This window comes from Myodes glareolus, chromosome 16, assembly GCF_982192425.1.
Source record: "Myodes glareolus chromosome 16, mMyoGla1.1, whole genome shotgun sequence".
NCBI classification, from domain to species: domain Eukaryota; kingdom Metazoa; phylum Chordata; class Mammalia; order Rodentia; family Cricetidae; genus Myodes; species Myodes glareolus.
Window position 1 is genome coordinate 33,521,601 of NC_142041.1, and position 19,935 is coordinate 33,541,535.

Sequence of the window (19,935 nt, forward strand, 5' to 3'; positions counted from 1 at the left end):
AGAAGAAGCAAGCCAAGCACTAGTTTGCATGCATCCATCCTTCTGCTTTACTGTGGATTCAATGTGACTAACGTCCCTAAGTTCCCGTGACTTTCTCCCACGATGGAATAACCTGGGAATTGAGTCAAATAACCCCCTTTTCCCCTCAAGTTGCTTTAGTCGGCATTTATCATGACAGCAGGATACAAAATCAAAATAATTGCTCCACCCCTCTGCAGTTCATTTTCCTCAGAGCAGTCTGAATGATGCTAAAATATGTATGAGATCTGTCTGGAAACCTCCAGTGGCTCCAGTGCCTCCTAGGATAAAGACCCTACAGTCCTTAACAGCCATGGTAACTTACACTTATAATCCTAGCACCAGAGAGGCTGATGCAGGAGGATTGGCGTAAGTTCAAGGCCAGCCTGAGCCACACTGTAAGACCCTGTCTCAACTGCCATTGTACCTTTCAGAAGAAAGAACCAGAGTTCTTTCCTGTCTTGTCTCCCGCATCTCAGCCCCCACTGGTCAGCCAGTTCCCAGATTCATGGTGTTTACTGCCCTGGAGCCTTTGCACCCGCTGCTCTCTCTGTGTAGACAGCCTCTCAACAACTTTCCTCTCCGCTTTGTTAGGTGGCTCCTGCTGTCTTTCAGTGTCTCTTCCACGGGGAAAACTGCCCCTAGCTGAGACTATTCAGGCCTACCTGGCATCCTTCTGTCCTGCCTGTAGCTTTTCCCTCAGCACCTAACCACAGGCTGACTTATTTGTGGAGTCATCTGACTGCCTCTAACCCTGGACTGCAGTTCCCTTGGTGGGGCGTTTTGACCACCATGTTTGGTCAAGCATGTTGCCTAGCATTAGTAGGTTCTCAAGTGAATGCTGAGTGTGTCCATCCAGAGTGAGTGTGGAATTTCCACAGCTGTACTTGGTCATGGAAGCGCTCTTGTCAGCACTGGGTTTTATGGCATTGTCTCCTTTAGAGATTGAGAAAAGAGGCCCTGAGACTTAGACTGCAAATGTACAGCATGGTGGCCAAGGGCACAGGCCCCACCCACATAGACCTGTCCACCCACAGGGCGGCTCTGCCTCAGGACAAGGAATGGACTCCCCTCTCAGTTGCCCGCTTTCCTAGGACTAGACTAGTTCTACATAGGATGACCAAGGAGTGTAATTCTACAAACTTGTCCTTCAACCTCAGAGCGGGAAGACTTCCCTTGCATGTTTATTTTGTCAGCATTTTCTACTTGCCCTTCACTGCGGCTTCAGTGTTCCCTCGGCCTCCTCCTTCCCCTTCTTCTGTGCTCATCACTGAAGGTAAAGATTTGCTACGTGGCCCAGACTGGTATCAAATTGTAATCCTTCTGTATCAGCCTCCCAAGTGGGATTAGAGACAGCACCATCACTGCTGACCACTTCTCCTGAGAAGCCTTCCTCCATGTGGTGGTCAGGGCTTCTTTTATTTGAAGGTACCAGGAACTTAATTCCGAAGAGATACAGTGAAAGAGAAAAATGAGCAGAATCCATAATTTCTTTTTTATAGGCAAATATATCTGCTTGGAAACAGAGACAGGAAGATCCTGAGTTCAAAGCCAGTCTGGACTACTTATAAGACCCTTTCTCAGAAAATAAAAATATTAAGCCAGGCATTGGTGCATGCCTTTAATCCCAACACTGGGGAGGCAGAAGCAGGTGAATCTCTGTGAGCTTCAGGCTAGCCTGGTCTACAGAGTAAGTTCCAGGACAGTCAGGATCACACAGATAAACCCTGTCTTGAAAAACCAAAAACTAACTAAATATAGAAATAGAAGATACCAGCCAAGTTATGCCATGCGGCTTTGGAAGGTCAAAAGTAGCTGGGTTGGAGGAGCTCCCACATTAGCTGCAGCCTGGCCTCACCCCTTCTGTTTGTGCCCTCATCCTCCCAGCATCGCTCTTCCTCAAAATAGGAAACCTGGCTGTCAACAGCCTTCATGCCCCACACAGCCTCAGAAGAACTTGTTTCTGTTTATTTCCAAGATCTGAAGAATCTTTTGACCAGTGGGCAATGGTCAACATGGCCGTGTGCTATAGGGCAGAGTCTGGGAGGGGCTGGGGATGAAGCTCAGTGGTGGTTGGCTGAGCAAGTACAAGGTCATGGTTTCTGTCTTCAGGAATACCCTGCACCAACACCTTTTCCCTAAACACCCCCCCACACACACTATATTGTCTTTAGAACTACACTTGCATTTCAGACCACAGATGTAAATGGGGGATTACGCATTTCTTCCGGTGGAGTATTGGGCACGTTGTTGAAGCTTTAACCTTGTGATTCCTTGGAGCAAGTAGAGTCCTGAGAAGGACTGGTCACTGAGGAAATGCTTGGCTGGTTTATGTGTGTTATGTGAGAGACTGGCCACTTAAGATGGAAACTTCCAGATGCTACCAGTATGCCTTTTCCCCTTGTACACTTGCTCCTAATTTTTAGTTTAACAGAGACTAGGATTAGGTTCTCGGTCTCCTTGCTCTTACTTGGTCACGAGATGATATTTTAGACATTGGGATACGAACATACTATGCCTGGGTTGCATGAAGCGTCTTTGGAGGTAGGTGGTGCCCTTTCCTTATCTGGGCCCTGAAATACAGATGAAGGCGGCAGTCAGAACAGCTGCCTTACACTTAGAGACAGAGGCTGAGGCGAAGGTGATCGAGTAACAACACGGAGGGAGCACAGAGCTGTCAGTCTGCATAGATCCGTGCGAGGAAAACTAAGTTCTACAGATTTAAGTCTACTATTTTGGTTTTGTGTTTTACAACCAATACCTAATCCTATACCATCACCTGCAGGTGGGAACAGCTGGTCAATAGCAATGGGAAGGCCTGTTGGTAGATGACCTAAGCCCCTGCTACCTGTCAATCAGCATCCACTGCTTGGTTTTCTCATCTCACTGGTCCAGGGGAAGTTGGCTTTTTGCCTTTGTTGACCAACTTTCCTCTTATGTGTCATTCCAGAGCATCTCTGTCCTTTTTGCACCCCTAGAGCAGGAATCTGAACCTGGGTAAAATTGGTACCACCTACCCAGGTCCCTCCACACTTCATTACCCTGCCATCATATCAAGAGCCTTCTAGCTGAAGAGGTGGCCAAGTGGCTAGGAGCACTAACTGCTTTCCAGAGAGCTGGGTTTGATGTCTAGCCACCCACATGGCCGCTTACACTAACTCCAGTTCTGGAGAGGGAGGATCCGCTGCCCTCTTCTGGCTTCTTCATACGCAGATATATGAGCAAGCAAAACATCCATACGTATATAATAATCATTTTTGCTGAGCATTGTAAGGTACACCTTTAATCCCGGCACTCAGGAGGCAGATGCAGGCAGATCTCTCTTGAGTTTGAGGCTAGCCTGATCTACATAGCAAATTCCAGGCCAGTCAAGGCTACATAGACTATTTCAAAACAAAAACAAAATAAACCAAATTCTTCTATAGGTTTTGGCCAATAGAGGTTACTCAATGTATACTATGGGCTGGAGTAGTGGTTCTCAACCTATGTGCTGTGACCCCTTTGAAGGCTGTATATCATATGTTGACATTATGATTCATAACAACAAAATTAGGTATAAAGTAACAATTAAAATGATTCTGTTAATAATAATTCTATTAATAGATTAAGCTGAGGGAGCTGTCAGGGCTGATCCCATCTCTTGCTGCCACCTCCTCCCCCAGAGTTCCCAAAGACTGGTCCACTTCACCGGCTTGGGCTGCATCTTTTATTTCGCATCATAGCCTCTGGTGCACGGCTGTTCTCTAGCTGGAAGTCTCGTGGCTGGAGTGCGTCTTGGGGCTCAGCACCTGCCGTCCTTTATGATCTGGATGTCCTCTTTTGTTTTTCTAGAACCAGAGAAGGTAAGGATGAGGTTATTAACTGTAGAATCTATAAGGGAAGAAGCCAGGCCCAGCCCATCCTCCCTGCCGAGCCCCTCCTGGAAATGTCCAGATGCAGGGAGGTGTCAGGGATCTAAGCAAACATACCCCTATAAACTGACCCTCTTACACCTATCCTGAGAGCTTTCAGCTTCCTGCTGTCTCAACTACTACTGCTTGTTGATGACTGCCGTGTTGCAAGGATCTGCTTGTTGGTTCTGGCCACTTAGCCCCAAAATAATCACACAGAAACCATATTATTTAAATCCCTGCTTGGCCCATTAGCTCTAGCTTCTTACTGGCTAACTCATATTCATTTAACCCATTTCTATTCATCTGTATATCACCACGAGGTTATGGTCTACTAGCAAAGTTTCAGCACGTCTATCACTGGCAGCTCCATGGTTTCTAACTCTGCCTTCTTCCCAGCATTCAGTTTCATCTTCCCCACCTAGTTCTGTTCTGCTCTTGCCATAGGCTCAAAGCAGTTCTTTATTCATTAACCAATAAAAGCAACACAGAGACCAAAGGACCTCCCACCTCACTGCCAAGCCCCTGTCCTACCTGTTTTTGTACCTATTGCAGGCTCCACCGAGATATACCAGGGACCAACTATCCACAGTCATCACTGCCTCCCAGAACTGCCCTTGTAGCCCCATCTTAGCCACCTGAGGCTGTAAGTGGATATGTTACTAGACCTGGAACTAGAGGGCTGGAATCCCTTACTCAAGAGGCTGGGCCAAGAATTCTGGCTGGTATCAGGACCTCCTTGAGCTTTGTAAAACGAGTTCAAGGCCTATGCAACTTAACAAGGCCTTGTTTAGAGGAAGAGCTATAGCTCAGATGGTAGAGCGCTTGCCTAGAATCAGAAGTCCTGTGTTCAGTTCCTAGTACTGAAACCAAACCAAACCATGGATTCCTTGAGCGCATGAATTCAAGGCCATTCTGGACAACATGTTTCAGAAGAAGGAAAAGAAGGGAGGCAGGGCAGTTGTTCTTACCCCCTCTCCGCTCACCCTTCACATCCAATCCTGTACTGCCCCTGACAGTTCTACCCACAATGTCCCTCCTACCCATGAATCTTGACCATGACCTTTTCAAAGCCAGGACTGTATCTTCTTACATTTCTCCCAATACAGACTTACACATCTGCCTAGACAGCTTTGCATTGCCAAAGATTTCTCCTCATGATCTCACTGGACTCTCAGTTTGATTGATAATTTTACTGGTGAGAAAACAGACCAAGTAGGTGATCTAATATACCAAGGTCGTGGTCTAGCCCGGACTCATTTATCACCTCTCCCCCATTTCATATTCTAGTATGCCCAACTTCCTGTACTTCCTTAAGTATAAGCTAATGTTCCTTCATAGGACTTTCCAAATCTCCCCTTTTCTACTTGGAATTATCTTTCTTCTTTTTCTAGCCGATTTCTACTTACATTTCAGGAATGAGCTTGGGTTTTACCTCTAGTCTTCCCTGGCCCTGTTCCTTTCCTGTGTGCTCCAAGTCTTAAGATGTACTGCTGTTGGCTTGACTTCTCTCTCTTAGCCTGGTTCCGAGAAACTAGAGAGGCTCTTGGGGACTAGCCATAGTAAGTGCTCAGTAAATAACAGTTGGCCTCCTTTTGTTCTAGAAACCTGTGCTTCCTTTGAGGTACCTTTAGCTCGTTCAGTTAGACAAATGTTTGAGAATTCTTCTCTGGTGAAGGTGAGCTCAAGCCCTGTTCCTTTCAGATCTGCATGTACCAGAGAGGGGGCCTCCCAATTAGTTGGATGGGGGAGGGAACTTACATCCGAGTCACGCAGAGATGGCATTCGTTTTCATATGTCACCCCATCCGTACCACAGATCAGTTTAGGTGTCTTGGGGCACTTTGGAGACTCTGCCATGTGCTCACAGATGGGCTGTGGAAAACAGAAGTAGTGGGGGGATTCAGAGGCAGCGGTCAGGGGCCCAGGGGCTCTGCTTGGAATGTGAAATCAGCTACTCAGGTCTCTATGTTGTGTTTGCTTGTGTGAGTGCGTGTGGGGCGTGAGTTCATACATTGTAGTCTATGTCTGTTGAACCCTGGTCACGTGTGACATCCTGCTTAGTCTCGTGTGTGTGTGTGCACGCGTGTGTGTGTGTGCGCACGTGTGTGCATGTAGGAAGCTTGTGCCCTCAAGCTCCTGGAGATTGGTTCACATACTCTTTAGTGAATGCATCTGAAATTTTGCTGCTGGTCTGTTGTGAGCCCAGTAAACAGGCATCCATCATTCCTAGGGAATGTCTTATACCCTGCGGACTCTTGTACTTACCAATACCAATATTATCTTCTTTGTGTACATGTATGTGGGGGGGGGGCTACATGTATGCAGAAGCCATTAAACATTGGATGTTCTTCCTTAGGAGCCAGTCACCTGATTCATTTGGGACAGGTTCTCTCATGGCCTGGAACTCACCAAGAAGGCTAGGCCTACTGTCCAGCAAGCCCTAGGGATGCCCCTAGCTCCACTTCACAAGTACTAGGACTATATGGGTGCTGGGGATCAAACTTGGGTCTTCACATTTGCAAGGCAAGCATTTACCGACTGAGCTCTCCGAGCCCCCAACATGGTCCTGTAGGCCCTATGGGAAGGCTGAAGGAATGGTGCAGCGCTTATAGCTTAATTAGTCTCAGACTGAAAGGTTCCCGGGCTCAGAGAGAACACAGACAAGACTGGGGTTGGAGCCTGGGTGAAGGAGAAGGTGAGGGAGACATGGTGTCATCCCAGCAGTTGGAAGATGGAGGCAGGAGGATCAGAAGCTCGAGCTTATCTACTAAACCAGTAGAAAATCAGCTGGTGCTACACAAGGCAGCTCAAGTCTACAGTCTGGAGACCCCAGTTCAGCCACTGACTTGCTCTGTAAGCTTAGGCAAGTTAGTTCATTCTCCGGGCCTCAGTTTCCTCCTCAGTGAAAAGGGTGGATAACGGTGTCCCTCTCAATGCGGGATTAGCTGGAGTCATGTATATAAAGTATTTGGCTCTTGGTACCAAATAAGTGGGGCTGGATTCTGAGGGACTAATGAATACGGAAGAAGCTGCTTGGGAAGGTGGCTCTGAGGGCCCTACAGATGCCCTGTCACTGGGAGTCTGAGACCCAAGGCGGAGTCAGGCAGGGCAGCGGACGAATGATGAGTGGTGTTTTGGAAAGGCCGGCAGGCTCCACAGGGCTATTCGCTGACCCGGGGACACCTCTGGCCTGACACCCGTGGCTTCTCTTGCGCTTCACAAAGTACAGCAGGCCAGTGTCCTGCTCTGCTGCGGGGGAGTACCCGCTGAGGAAAAGACCTTGGAAACCAGGTCTGGGGCAGATCCTGAGGGCTGAAGTCAGGCTCAGAACTTGGCCAATCTGGAGGGGATATTCTGAGGAGAGTGTGGGTTCGGGAGGTCACCTTGGCCCCCCTGGTACCATCGAAGGTGTCAGTGGAAGTTTGGATGTATAGAATGGATGACGGGACTCCTGCAGAGGGATGGCCTTACCATTCTCAAGAAGACAATCCTTCCTGCTGCCACCTGCACCTCTGAAAGACAAAAAGAGCAACAGGACACCGTCAGCTCTGGCTGCTGGGCCAGGGTCTGGGGACTCTGTCTCTTGTCCTGGGGCACCTGACCCAGGCACTACCAATCGGAATTTAATGAGACATAGATGGTAGGGTTGCCAGAAAGCTCACGTCATGTTGGATACATGAATAAAGACCAAAAGTCTAGAATTAGGGGGTGACAACCCAAACTGCTTCTAATTACTCACATCCCAGTGGAATTTTTATGTCCCGTCAAATAATAATAATAACATTAAAAAAAAACAGCAGTTAACTGTATGCCAGACATGGAGAATACATATTTTTTTTTTTTGGATTCTCCACGCCTCCCACTATTCTGTAACAGAAGGGAGAGTGGACGTAATAAATGCTGTGTCTGCTACCCAGAGTCCAGCTCAGAACTAAGGTACCAGCCCCAGCTGCCAGGAGTGCTGACTTCACCACCAGCCCCTTCTTGGGAATTACCCTTGGGGGACCAGGCTGCCTCACTCAACCTTGCTTCCTGTGCCATGGACATATCCTAACGATGGTGTGGCTGCAAGATCTCAGCCCTCGTGTCTCTGGAATAGGTTGAGGTGCCACCCGGCTCCTAAGCTTCCCGCAGGGCCACCTGACACTCGGGTTACACTCAGCCAACTTCCTTGCTCCCAGTAAGCAGCAACTCCCACACTTCCCATAAATGCGTTCAGACTCGGGTCTGTCTGCTGGGACACTCGACTGACCTACGAAAGGCTCAGAGAACTTGAGTGATACAGTTTGATACGGCAGAGCTAGGATCAGCACACAGGTTCGCCACCCCAAGCCTCACTCCCTACCAAACAGTCATAGGCTTCAAGCAAGGTTTGGCTGAGCTGCTTATGGGACATGAGCAAAGCGGTGAAACCATAGGCATAGCCTGTGGGCAAGAGAATTTGAGCCACGTTTAATGCACAGCTGGGAGTAAGAGGGGCTCTGAGAGCTGGAGAAGGAATGGATGCTTCCAGATGCCTCTGAAGGGCTGTCCAGGGCCTGATGGAGAGATGGGCTCTTCCTACCCTTCCGTAGCAGAACCCATCAGTGGCAGAGGCTGCAGGGAAACAAACTACGATTCTGGATGGAGCGGAAAGCTGTGTTATCGTAAAGGAAGCTGTCTCCAGCACTAGAGTTCCACAGCTACTGCAAGGTTAGCAGATCTGACTTTTTCTTGGAGATTTCCCCAGACACAGAGGAAAAAAGGGACTGAAACTAAGTCACCTCTAGTGTGCTTTGCCAGTCTGGCAATGGAGGCTCAAACATAAACCTAGCCTTGTCACCACGCTGCCCAGAGTCTTCCGTGTCATACCTGTCATAACCAAGAACAACCTAAACGCCCTCCCACAGGAGAACAGATAAAGTGTGGACTTGTCTACGGTGGAGCACTGCTCAGCAAGAGGACAAGCACCCTTGAGGCAGCTCAGGAGGATCAGCACAAGTCTGAGGCCAGCCTGGACCGCGGGGCGAGTTCCAGGCCATTCTGGCTGCGGGGTAAGATCCCGTCTCAAACAACACACAAGCAAACAGCACAAATGCAATTACCGGCTGTGGTGTGTGTATTAATTACTTTTTGTTGCTGTGATACAGCATTATGGCCAAAAGCAACTTCCAAAAGAAAGACTTTATTTTGTCTTATGGTTCCAGGGGGATAGGAGTCCGTCACGGCGAGGAGGCACGGCAGCCGTCTGTAGGCGTGGCGGCTGGAGCGGAAGCTGAGAGCTCACATCCTCAACTACAGGCAAGAAGACTGTGAACACTCAGAGCTCACCCCCAGCGACGTACTTTATTTCCCAAGGCCCCAGAGCACAAAAGTTCTACAGCCTTCCCAAACAGCACCCCAACTTGGGGAGTAAGTGTTCTAATGCCTGAGCCTGTGGGGGACATTCCCGTTCAAGCCACTACAGTGAGAACACATGTAAACCCAGTACTGAAAGGAACTTGAAGGCAGCCTAGACTACATAAAGAGACACTGCCTAAAAAAAAGTAAACAGGGCCGGAGAGACAGTTCAGAGCACATATTAAACTATGTATGTGCTGAGTATGTGATGTGAGCTGATCACCCATGCCGAACATTTCATAACTGCCTGTAACTCCAGCTCCAGGGTATCCAGTGCCCTTTTCTGGGCTCCCCAGGAGCCTACAGTCATATATACATACCCCCCCCACAAACACACATGCAAATACAGAACTTTAAAAAGTAAAACCTTTTTAAAACAATAACAGCAACAATGACAGACAAACTACAAAAATAATTTAGCTGAGCAGAGGAAACGGGCACAGAAGACTCCCTGGAGTGGAATGGCATTCGCGCCACATCAACTACAGATCTGGCAGTGTGTGACAGGGAGAAGGCAGGTCAGGGTGACAAGGAGGTGAGTGTGATTGCCTGTGAGTGCTGAGCAGTACTGCTGCCTCTGAGACAAGGAAGGACCAGGACGCAGGAGAGAAATTCCCCTATCTTGTTTATTTGGTTGTTGTTGAGACAAGGTTTTGCTGTGTAGCCTTGACTGGCCTGGGGCTTGCTATGTAGCTCTGGCCGGCCTCACCTGCTTCTGCCTCAAGTCCTGGGATTACAGGAGTGTACCTCCTCGCCTCGCTGCACTCTGTATCTCGATAGAGGTCTGGGACACATGGTGTGTGCATTGTCAGAGCTCATCCATAAACTTTCCTGGGTGAAAATGCTATGTGTTTCATGGCCTTGTAACAACTAGGAGAAAAGCTCTACAAAGGCTGAGCGAGTGTGAGGGTGGAGGCCTATAATCCCAGCATTGGGAGGCTGAGGCAGAAGGGTCAAAAATTCAAGATCAGACTGGACTACATAACAAAACCAAAATCTCAAACATTTAAAAGACAGAACAACCTCCCCTGGCTCCTGTCACTGTCTAGCATTCCCTGGCCACATGCTTGAACCGCCCCCCAGTCTTGCTCTATGGCCTTGCTATCTAATAGATCTACATCCTCCAAGGCTGCAGGACCCAAGGGTTCCTCTCTGCTCGCTGTCCTGGAACAAGGGCTTCTCTGCCTCACGCGGATCCGCTGTCTCAGCTGTCTTCACTCCCATTCTCCCCATCCTGCCAGGCTCAGAAGCTTTCCTTCCTGTCCCCACAGTTCACAGAGAAAACTGGATTTGAGCTGCGTCACCAAGTCGATGCTCTCACCCCGCCTCCCTATGAACCCAGGCTTCTTGGGGCTCCTGTGCACTCATCAGCGCCCCATCCAGAGATTATTCAGGAGTTGAGCACTGAAGAGTGTTGCGGGAAAGGAGAGAACCCTACAGGGCCAGAATTTCTTCCTGGGATTGTGAAGGGTTGTATTTAACCCCAGGCATCCCTTGCCCTTCACCCAGGCGAATCCTTCATTCATCCAAGACCGGAATCTGAAATGTCTACAAGGACCTTCAAAGCAGGCTGCTTAATGTTCCTAACAGATGAGGTGCTGGGGAATGGGAAACGGGCAGGGGAGGGGTAGGGCGGGAGCGAGTGAGCATCTGACCAGAGCCTGCGGGCCTGTTCCTCATTGACCCAGCTGCCAGATCTGTGACTAACAGGAGGGAGTGGGCATGGAGTCCATGGCCCTGAGGTCCTGCCAGGCCCTGCTTTAAAACGTTATGACTCCTGTCTAGTGAGTCCCAGTGAGTCTCTGCTTCCCTGTTCTGCTTATTCTCAACATACAAACGAGAGCATTCTTTCCATGTCTGACTCCACTCCAGCCCTGGCTCCCACTATCAGAGCAAAAGGTTCTCACATTAATTCCGAAGACTTTGCCTAACATAGTTCCCAGCTGCTTCCCTCCCCTGCCCTGCCCTCCTCTCCTCCCCTTTCATTCTGTACCATGCTCTTCGCTCCCTCAATCTGCTCAGTACCTCAAACATTCCAGACATGCTTCTCCAGTAGGGCCCTTGTATTGGCTGCTCCCTCCATCGGAACATTCTTGTCTAAAACATCTTCACTCCCTTACCTTCTTCAAGCTTCCCTCCAACCTGGACCTCCCTAAAAGACCTCCTCTGATTTAAAATTGCAGCTCCCTCCTAACCCATCACCCAGCTTCATATTTCCTAGCCTTTATCACATTCTTATATACTGTTTATTGTCAATTACCCTCCTCGATCCCACTAGGTTTAAGCCCTGTTGGGATGGTACCGTTTCTTGTTTTGGTCCCTCGTGCATTAAAGGGCTAGAAAGGTATCTGGGACAGGAACTGTGAGACTGCTGAGCTGCTCCAGGCCCGAGGAAGCTCACCTCTGGTGTCTAGCCACCCAAGGGTCCCCACCACATGCTTAAATGGTTGTCCTGGATCCCGTACTACACCCTATCAAAGCAGATCAGGAACCTGAGGGGTCCAGGCCAAATCTGCCTTAGTACTTGCCACCCCACAGCCAACCTGAGGCCGGTTGCACCTTCTGTCTGCCCAGCTTCCAGGCCATAATTTCTCAATGCAGCTTTGAACTGGAAGAGCATCCTACCTCACAGTGCCAAGGGACGAGGACTTGGCAGTTTTGGTTCAGGACTGATCTCGTTTCTTTTCTCTCAGTCCATGTTTTGCCTACTGTAGTAGATGAATGCTGAAGAAAGAATCATGCAGCAAGTCTCAGCACACAGGGAACTCCAGCTCTTGCCTCTGTCCCCACACCCAAGCTCACCTACTAAGACCAAGCTTCAGAGAAACCAGGTTCTGCCCACTCACCCCCGTCCATGGCAAGGAAGGCAGCCAAGGTCAGGGTGACCATCCACAGGTGCATAGCCATGCTGCTTGCGACTGTGACCTCAGCCAACTGTGACCTGGGCCAAGAGCGAGGCTGGGGCCTATTTATTGCACTGATCTCCACCCTTATCTTATCTGGGGCCAGTTGGCAGCCAGAGTGTCACCCCAAGTTAATCTCTTCATCCTGACACCTGGAAAAGGCTTGTTCAAGGCATGACGCTGGCTTTGTGGTGACATGGTGCTGGGGCCAGGGCCAGGGCTAGAACTGGGCTGGTTTCCAGAGCGTGCAAAGGTTTGGACGGTTTGCAAAGCTGACTCCGTTTATCGGTTAAAGCAAGGGGAAGGCGTGGAAGTAGAGAGAAACACAGAACGAGGCAGAGATGGGGATGGTGGTTGAGAAGTATGTGGGGGGCAGCAAGAAGCAAGCGCTAGGAAAGAGGCCATGGCGGCTTTGCACTGCCACCTCTGCCAAATCTGTGACGTCAGAAAAGCCACTTTGCTTACTTGAACCTCTGTTGCGTGTTTATTTGTTTTTGGTGCTGAGGTTTGCCTCATGAGTGCTGGGCAAATGCTTTTCTGCTGATAAATCCCCAGCCCTCTTTTCCCTCTTTGAGACAGGGTTCCACTTAGTTGCTTAGTCTGACCTCAAACTTGCTCTGTAGACCAGGCAAACCTTGAACTTGAATTTTCTGCCTCATCTTTCCACGTAGTACTGCCAGGCCTGTCCAGCTGGGTCTCAGTTTACCCATGCACAAGACAGAGATGATAACTCTGGCTCTGCCTACTTCCCAGGGCTGATTGAGGTCAGTGCTGGTGACAGCACACAGGGACGCCAAGTACGGGAAAAGGGAAATGTCAGTAGAACTGATTTTAAAAACTTTTTAAAAGAGATTTTTTTTTAAAAGATGTATTTATATTTCATATGTATGAGAGTTTGCCTATGTATATGTGTGTGCACCATGTGTATGTATGGGGTCCTCAGAGATCAGCAAAGGCCTGGCCGTGGTGGTGCACACCTTTAGTCCAGCGCTCACTCGGAAGGGAGAGGCAGGCAGATCTCTGACTTGAGGGCAGCCTGGTCTACAAGAGCTGGTTCCAGGACAGTCAGGGCTACACAGAGAAAAACCAAAACCAAACCAAACCGAAGCAACAACAAAAAGAGGATGTTAGATCCCCTGCAGCCGGAGTTAAGGATATTGTGAAACACTGTGTGGGTGCAGGGAATCAAACCCGGGTCCTCTGACCGAGCTGCAAGTGATCTTAGCCTCTGACCCATTTCTCTAGCCCCAGAAACTTACTTTTGTTTTTTTAAAAATATTTTTAATGTTTTTTTTCCTTTAGGTCTGCGTGTCTGTGTGTGGGTGTGTGTCTGTGTGTGTCAGTGTGTATGTCTCTGTGTGGATATGTGCCTGTGTGTATGTGTGTGTGTGTGTGTGTGTGTCAGTGTGTATGTCTCTGTGTGGATATGTGCCTGTGTGTATGTGTGTGTGTGTGTGTGTGTGTGTGTCAGTGTGTATGTATCTGTGTGTATGGGTGTATCTGCGTGTGGGTGTGTGTATGTGTGTGAGTGTGTGTCTGTGTGGATGTGTATTTGTGTGTGGGTGTGTGTACGTGTGAGTGCAGGTGCTTGTGGAGCTCAGAAGAGGGCATCAGATCTACTAGTATAAGTTACAGATGACTGAGTCATTTGATATGGGTGCTGGGACTGAACTTTCAAAAGCAGTATATGCTCTTAACTAATGAGCCCTCCACCTCCACCCTCTTTTTTGGTACCACAAAGTGGGTGCAACTAACTGACTTTCTCTCTCTCTCTCTCTCTCTCTCTCTATATATATATATATATATATGTGTGTGTGTGTGTGTGTGTGTGTGTGTGTGTGTGTGTGTGTGTAGGGGGCTACACGGCTTCTCTTTGACTCTGCTTCCTTTCTCCCAGCATTCAGTTTATTATTTAATGATGATTTTCTGTCGCAAAGAAGGTCCTCAGTAGAGGGAAACTCAAGTCCAGCCACCCATCTTCCACTCAGGTTTTCCCCTAGCAGTTCTGACCAGGAAGCCATTCACCCTGCGGTGATGGGGAGGGAGCTCACAACCTACACTTTCATCATTGGAAGGCTTAGAACAGAGAGTGCTTTGCCCAGATCTGCTGCCCTGAGGCTCCTTGGGGGCCTCAGCTTTGACTCTGGCCTCCTGAGCTGCAGAAATACCTGTGAACAGACCTCCGCCTTGCCTGTTCCCCACACCTGCTGCGCACAGCGAGGCTTCTGGAAAGCTCTTTACTGCCTGTCTGATCTCCTGGCCTGTCTGTCATTATCCCACATCAGAGGAAGAAAGGAACAGAGGGGACACAGGAATTTGTCTCTTCCCTGTTTTGAACTTGACCTCTATCAATGTGGCGGGATACCGTCACTTTTGCTTTCGGATATGATCACAAGCCTTTGGGGGCCAGGGAGTGGAATGTGGTGGTTTGAAAGAAAATGGCCCCCAAAGGGAGTGGCACTATTAGAAGGTGTGGCCTTGTGGAATAGGTGTGGTCTTGTTGGAGGAAGTGTGTCACTGTGGAGGTGAGCTTTGAGGTCTCATATATGCTTAAGATACACCCAGTGTCACAGCCCACTTCCTGTTGTCTTCTGGTCAAAAAGTAGCCAGCACCATGTCCTGCCTGCACACTGCTATGCTCCCCGCCATGATGATTACCTGAACCTCTGAACTGTAAGCGGCCACCCCAATTAAATGATTTCCTTTATAAATGCTGCTGTGAGCATGGTGTCTCTTCACAGCAATAGAAACCCTAAGACACTACCAATGGCTCTGCTAGCTGCAAGGAAGCAGGAACCTTGAACTGTACATCCTTCCAAGGACGGGGTAGGGGTGGGGGAGCAGCCCACGTCACGCTGAGTCCTCCACCATCCTACCCCCACAAAGGTCTCTTTCCCTGGGCACTTTCTAGGTTCACTCCTAGTAATTTCTTCCTTTCTTTATTTTTTTTTTTTAGGTTTATTTATTTATTATGTATACAGTGTCCTGCCTGTCTGTATGCTTGCTGGCCAGAAGAGGGCACCAGATCTCATTACAGATGGCTGTGAGCCACCATGTGGTTGCTGGGAATTGAACTCAGGACCTCTGGAAGAGCAGTCAGTGCTCTTAACCTCTGAGCCATCTCTCCAGCCCCCCACTCCTAGTAATTTCTTAACCTGTCATCCTGTCCAAGTATGGGCCTCACTCCTGTATCTGCCTGTCATTGTATGGCGCCCCGTGACGGTCAATCCATCTGAATGAACTTCATTCACAAATACACAACCCATCCGTTAATATGTATTTAGCAAGCAGCTCAATGATGAAAGTGCCAATGCATCTGGGAATAACAGCCGCAGCCCCCCTTCCGGCGTAGGAAGGTTGCGGTACAGTGGGGTGGCAGGTTCTAACTGTAATGTACTTTCTCCTTGGGACCACCAGCTCAACGCAGAGACTTTTATTAATTATGAAAGCTCAGTCTTCAGCTTAGGCTTGTCCTCAACTAGCTCTTACACCTTAAATGAACCCATTTATATTAATTTATGTTCTGTCACATGGCATTGCCTTTCTTTCGTCTTGTGCCTCCCGTTTCCTCTCCATCTGGCCAGTGACTCCACCCTTCTTTTCTTCCCAGAATCCTTTCTATCTCCGCAAGTCCCACCTACCTTCTTCTTCTTTTTTTTTTTTTACTAGCTATTGGCCAGTCATCTCTTTATTAAACCAATCAGAGGAGACCTTGGCAAAGACACGTCTTTACAGTGTAAACAAACATTCCACAGCTTCTAACCAAGCAGTAGAACCGTATGGCCACCATCTCAACAGATCCTGTAAATGAGACACCCTGGTGCCGTATGAGAGAAATGAAGATGGGCCTATCTATGAGGATGGTTCAAGAAAGCCCAGGGTAAGGCAGACTGTAACCTCCTGGAATGGTGCTGGGACAGAGGACAGTGTGAGAGACCGGAGGCTGCCCTGTTCTAAACAAAGAATAGAAAAGTCCTGGAGGTGGGTAAGGCCAGTGAGCTGGGATGTTTGTGGGATGAGCTTGGAACAGGCCCTGGGGTCAAACCCATCTTGATTTCCCATGCTCACCCCATGCTCCAGTGACATCCGACAATGGGATCTCATAAACTAACCTTCACCTTTGTTTGCCTTACCACTGAGTGTGTGTGTGTCTGCGTCCTAAATATTTCTGGCTTGCTTTTAGACAGGGTCTCCTATAGCACAGGCTAGCCTCAGACTCACTAGATAGACAAAGCTGACCTTGAACTGCTGATCTTCCATCCTCTACCTCTCAAGTGCTCTGATGACAGGGGTGGGCTGCCATGGCCAATGATCCTGAAGCGCTGTTGAACCCACCCCTCCTCCTCCAGGTCCACTGGTATAGCCTAGCCCGACACTGCTCTCTGCATCCCAGTCACTGTGGCAGGGCCTTCAGTACCTTGGCTCCCATCTGCCACTCCGAACTCCCCTGAGTAAAGTGACCTAGATAAACCACTAAAAAGGTGACCAGTTCACCTTAGCCCAAAATGCTGCAGCGGTGCCCGCTACCAATAGCATTTGGCTCAAGCTCCTGAGTCAGACATTCAAGGCCTTTCACAATCTAACTCCATCCAGGTTTCCTTACTGTTCTCTAGACTTGAATTCCTTTAGCTTGCATAACTTTAGCTCATCTCTTTCCTCTGTGGAATGTATCCCCCACCCTCTTCTGTGTGCGCAGGAGTGTCCTGGGGATCAGATCCAGGTCTTTGAACACTGCGTGAGTGTCCCCCCATTGAGCCACTCCCCTAGCCCTACGCAATGTGTGATCTTGGATGATGCTGATTCTCCCCTCTCTCTGCCCACTCTCCACCACAACCCCAGCCCCTTCAGAGCAAGCCCTAGAAGCTCTTCTGAAACCTTCCCTGAGTGCCCCTTGTCAACCTGGCATTGCGGTCACTGGCTGCCCCCAGTGCCCTGCTCCCATGGCTCCATCTTCCTCGTGCTCTGATGATGTTGGCATGTCTGCTTTGCTGACAGCCTTGAGATCCCTGAGATACAGGGTGATACTTCATTTATCTGCCCTAAGCCTGGCACACAGTAGGTGCTCAATTAACACCAAGCTCTTGACCTAAGGGAAGGCAGAAGGCAGAGAGACCATGGTAGATATGATGCCAACTCTTCTGAAGTGGGGGTCAAATGTTCCTGCTGATACTCCAATACTTCTGGGTGCCCCGAAACAGCCAGATAGAGGGGCGTGACCTGGGTCAGGGTGTTTGCTGTGTCTTTAGCAAAGGATAAGGTTGCTTTCCAGAATCCTGAGTCAAGTTCTCCTACCCCCACCTCTCCTTTGACTGCTCCTTTGTTGCACAAAGGGACAAGCAGATGGTTTCTGGATTAGAAGTGAGGCAGACTGGATTTGTTCCCTTGTTCAACAAGCGTTCAACAAGTGTCTCTCATGTTCTGTGTAGTTTTTGAATCATAAGCACTCAGTTAGGGACTCAGCTATAAGTGGATACCAATCCCTGTTATAAGGCTCTTGGATCTAGTGGAGTTAACAAGCCTTGCAGGGCCGAGGGAAGGACTTCCCAAGCAGAGGCAGGTAAGTGCAAAGGCCCTGTGGTGGGAGCAGATCTCAAAAAGTAAATACCAAGAAGTCCATTATAGCCGGGGTGAGACGAATAAGAAAATAACTTGCAGGAGATGCAATCTAGACCACATTCAAATCCCAGCCAGGCACCAGCTCCTTGGGGAACTTGAGTGCCTGCCCTCTCCTCCTCTTTGGTCTTACACACGTTCACTCATCTAAGAAATGGGTTTGCTGGGGAGATGTGCAGTGGCGAAGGTTGTACAGCGGCTGTGACTCCAGCTCCAGGGCTTACAGCACCCTCTTCTGGCCTCTGAAAGCACTGCACTCACATGCAAATACTGCCCCAACATAATTGAAATTAAAATCTTCTAAAAAACAGATAGGTCTGAAAATACATACTACTAGCAGGCTAACTCCCAGAGGCTGTGAGGGCCCTGGAAAGAAGAATGTGAGATGAGGTAGCGCTGTGGGAGCTCCTTCCGCTCCTTCAGCCAATCGCCGCTGAGTTACCAGCCCATTGGGGCGTGGTCTCTCTCTCTTTAAAAAAAGCAGAGGTTGTCCTCCTCTCTCTCTCTGGCTTTCGGCTCCGCTTCCGGCTCCTAGACTCCTTTCCTGTCTGTGCGGAGGGGTTGTTGTCTGGGACGGTAATCTGTAAGTTTTTTCCCCTTTGAATAAATAACCATTTTATTAATCATAATTTCAAACTGGTGTGAGATTGTCTGTGACTTACACCTTCATCTGGCGCCCAAATCCTACTGGCATGCGCCACCACAACCGGCAGGAAGTAGCCTAAAATACTATGCCCACATTCCCAACAAATGGACTATGGGTATTTTCCTTTGTTTAAAAAAAAAAGAGGGAAATGATGCAGGAGAATTGTCTGTATTCTGTCAATCATATTTTAATAAAACGCTGATTGACCAGGCAGGCAATATAGGTGGAAAAACCAGACAGGAAGTAGAGGTGATGCAATGAGAACAGAAAAATTCTGGGAAGCAGGAAACTTCCTCAGCCACTCCTGTGCAGACCACCGAAGAGGCAGCATGTAACCTGACCAGCTGAGAAAGGTACTGAGCTATGTGGCTAACATAGATAAGGATAATGGGGTAACAAAAGTTATAAGAGCTAATAAGTAGCCTGACCTAATGGGCCAATCAGTTTATAACCTAATGTAGACTCTGTGTTATTTTCCTTGGGGTATGCCGGCTATGGGGTACTGGGTGGGACAGAAACCCCAACAAGCCAGTCCCCTCATGTTACAAGGTAGGAGCGGTCATAATGACACCAGGGAAGGGAACCGAGCAGGGATACCTGGAAGGAGCCTGGCCAAGGCCCATACAGGTGCTGGGATTGATACGATTAGAATGGAGATGCCTAAACCTGAGCACCATTTCTTCATCTGCCCAACTGGGGTAAAGGCCAGGACATCTGTTTTGGCTAGGCCAACATTCCTAGCCTCACCAGGGGTCTTCATGCCATCTGCTCAGCCTGGGACAGGGCTAGCTCTCCTGGGGGTACCATCCCTCGTCAACACCAGCAGCATCACGTCCATGAGCTCTGAGTCATAAGTCCAGTTTATGGGTGGAGGGAGCAGCATCTTGTTTGGCTTGGGATGGATTAACTGTGCTCAAGCAGGCTTCGGGCCTGCCAGATGGCATGGTCAATATGGCCAGCTTGTCTCTAGACCACTTTCCCTGGCCTCCGGCCCATATCCTGCTCCACCCTTCCTGAAATCTAAAGGGCCTTCACCTGCTCATGGACTTGCTGCGAGGAGCCCAGGGGTCAGCACCCACTCCAACTAAAGAGGCCTGGTGTGAAACCAGGCAGTTCCACGGCTCTTAACCGTTGAGCCATCCCTCCAGTCCCACGGAGGAATTTTTAAAAAGGAGATTCCATGAAGTCTAGGTTGGGAAACTAATGAGTTAAAATTAATGTTATGTACAAGAGTCCACAAAGTCCCATCCTCTGTCAGGGTTTGGAGCTCTGACATACGTCAGCATTTCTAACTAGGACAGGGTGGAGTGGAGGTTTGAATCATTGGGGTGAGTCTGTGGCCCTCCTCCCCATCTCCAACAGAGAGGGTTAGCAGTCTCATTCCCACAGACCTGGTTGCTGGGTAGTTCTGTTTACCATTTTGTCATCCAAAGAGGACTTGGCCTAGATTATGGTTGAAATCATCTCCACGTAGGCACATCCCA

General features: G+C 49.0%; 1 protein-coding gene across 1 annotated transcript; it reads right to left on the minus strand.

Moving 5' to 3' along the window:
• Positions 1 to 3,272: 3,272 nt before the first annotated feature.
• Positions 3,273 to 12,268, minus strand: Spink4 (serine peptidase inhibitor Kazal type 4). Its single transcript, XM_048420543.3, has 4 exons — positions 12,136 to 12,268; positions 7,382 to 7,422; positions 5,670 to 5,782; positions 3,273 to 3,845 (listed from the first exon to the last, which is right to left on the minus strand). The coding sequence occupies exons 1-4, from the start codon at positions 12,194 to 12,196 to the stop codon at positions 3,800 to 3,802; spliced, it is 261 nt and encodes an 86-aa protein (XP_048276500.1). The 5' UTR covers positions 12,197 to 12,268; the 3' UTR covers positions 3,273 to 3,799.
• Positions 12,269 to 19,935: the final 7,667 nt, after the last annotated feature.